General features: G+C 48.7%; 1 protein-coding gene across 1 annotated transcript; it reads right to left on the bottom strand.

Moving 5' to 3' along the window:
- Positions 1-1,143: 1,143 nt before the first annotated feature.
- Positions 1,144-2,123, bottom strand: LOC138943623 (serine/arginine repetitive matrix protein 1-like). The gene is made up of 2 exons (XM_070314592.1): positions 1,915-2,123; positions 1,144-1,873 (listed from the first exon to the last, which is right to left on the bottom strand). Exons 1-2 carry the CDS (start codon positions 2,121-2,123, stop codon positions 1,144-1,146), a joined length of 939 nt encoding a protein of 312 aa, XP_070170693.1.
- Positions 2,124-2,337: the final 214 nt, after the last annotated feature.

Below are 2,337 nucleotides of genomic sequence, written 5' to 3'. Positions count from 1 at the left end.
TTGATCTTGTTAGAGCTGGCGTATCCCACCGCTGCCACCAATTAATGTTGTGCCTCTAGCCGCTAAGGAAGAGGTCTTTTGGAATTTGTACGCCCAAAGGATTAGAATCCACGCCCGAAATAAGACACTCCCGGACGTTAGGTATAATTTAGTATATTTTGCAAGATTTAATACACTTTCACTTATTCGCGATTATAATAGTCGGGCGCGATACGTACGGTACTTCGATAATATTGGGCGAGCGAGTAGTCTGCGAGTCGTCTCGCGAGGTGCATCTCGCGCTTATTATATCTCTTAATTAATTAGGTCGTTGATTGGGGAGGAGTGTGGTGTCCCTGACCGGAGCATGTCTCGTGCTCCGCTTGTCGGTCTGTCTCGTCAGCTGCTTACTCAGCTTCCAAGAACTTGACCGTGACTTCCTTCTCTTTAGTCACGTATCTTACTTTTATTTTATTAATATTCTTTTATTACTTTACTCTTTCCTAATTTTCCTTGATCTCTTTTCTAATTTTAATGCTTTGCTTTACTCAGCTCTTTCTTACATTTTTCTGTTTAACTTTATTGTTTTATTCTTTAATATATTAAGAAATTGGTCGGGTTACGACAAGGGTGTCCTAGATCACTCAAGAAGTACTTAATAAAAATATACTTTATTATAGTGTTTTGAAAAGCTCTCGAGATAAGCTATAAGAATATGCAATAAAAAATAAGGGTTTCCATTTAAGAAATTAAAGGTGTCCTTGACTTGACCTTAACGATGCCATCTAAAATCAAACCAATGACACCATTTTATGTTCCCCTTCAAACCATACAATTTTTATTCAAACGTTTTTCTCTAAAATGCTTAGTTTTTGAAAGAAAAGGGGTGTACGAGTGATCTAGGACACCCTGTATATATATATATATATATATATATATATATATATACAGGGTGTATATAGGACACCCTGTATATATATATATTTAGTGCCTTTTGTGTGTACGGTCACTAATTTGCTTATTCATAAGGAGTGGTTTTGAGATTGAAGACTCGTAAGTGGAGTGACTAGAGTTATTTATTTGATTGCCAATCTACAGTGTTCTGCGTTTTATTTTTGGTGGCCCTGAAAAGGGCCGGTTTGTTGGAGCCCTTACAAGAGCTGGTTATCGCGGTAGCCTTTCGCTCCACGTGATGGATGGTGTGGAGCGAGTTTGTTGCAGCGGTCCCCACTGTTCGTACCGCGCGGTCTTCGATGGCCTTCGATGCCCTGTGGACGAGGCCTTAGGCTGAGTGCTCGGTGCTCGTGAGCTCGGCTTAAGTTCGTGCTGCGGCGTCTTCCGACTCCTCGTGGATGAGGCCTTAGGTCGAGGACTTGGTTGCCGGGAACTCGGCTTAAGTTCAGTGGTTGTCGCTGTCGATCGTGCGGTGTCTTCCGGATCCGTCTGCGTGCTGGAAACGCGGGTGGTAGGTTCCCAGTCGCTGTCTGACTGTGATGCCTGATCGACTCCGGAAGGTGGCGCTGCTTGGACGCCTCGATGTACTCGGCTCGGTGGTAGCGTCTGCGTCTCCCGTGTCACCGATCGTGTTGGTGAAGCGGGGAGCGGCGATAACAGCGGTGGCGCTGTCCAGGCTTCCCTGGGTGACGTGTAGCGTCTCAAGCGTATGTCCCACGTCTTGAGGAAGAACCGTGTGGGCCGCGTTAGTCGAGGCGGCTCCAAGTCCAGCGGGATTAGCCTCCAAGGAAGTAGGCTCCACCCTACGTGTCTCTCCTTTGGAAGCGGCTCCGGCGACTGTCGACTCTCGGTTCCTCCTGTCCGCTCGTTGCCCGGTGATTTGGGCGGCGGTATGGACCGTGGAAGGCTGCGTGGTGTTTTTGCCCTCGGTGTCAGTCTTCTGTGGACAAATGCTTGGTGGCGGATTTCTCCGCTCTATACGTGTCTTTTTGCTTCGGGATATGCTCTCCGTCAGCTGAGCGACGATTCTGCGTCTGGGCCTCCTGCGCGGCCTTATAAACCCCACTCAACGGATCCCACTCACTGGTAGCGGCTCGCGATGGTCGCCGCGTCGCGGTGAGCTCTTGCGGCTTGTTTTGTTCCTGCGCGCGAGCTCCGCGCGCCCTGCGCGTCGGAGTTCGTCGGCGCATATACCGGGTGGTTGTTTCGATCTTGTGGTGGTTCGTCGAACCGCCACAGGACCCCCCTGGTTGATTTAGAGCCCTCCTATTGTGGTGCGAATCGGACTGGTAGTCGTGTTTGTCGTCCACTTCTTGTTCGTGTGGCTTCTGGGATGGCTTCCTTTGTTGTCTCTGTGCTGGGGTTCTCAGCTGTTGTGTGGTCTGTTAGAGTATAGGCTGGTTT

The sequence above is a fragment of the Polyergus mexicanus genome, unplaced genomic scaffold (genome assembly GCF_030449975.1).
Source record: "Polyergus mexicanus isolate NDT 795.1 unplaced genomic scaffold, iyPolMexi1.0 SCAF_28, whole genome shotgun sequence".
NCBI lineage: Eukaryota > Metazoa > Arthropoda > Insecta > Hymenoptera > Formicidae > Polyergus > Polyergus mexicanus.
This window is presented reverse-complemented; position numbering and strand designations above follow the sequence as displayed.

Coding starts and splice junctions, on each gene's coding strand:
- LOC138943623 (XM_070314592.1), bottom strand. CDS start 2,123: ATGCGCCGACGAACTCCGACGCGCAGGGCGCGCGGAGCTCGCGCGCAG. Junction 1,874..1,914: donor ATCCCGAAGCAAAAAGACAC/GTATAGAGCGGA, acceptor ATTTGTCCACAG/AAGACTGACACCGAGGGCAA.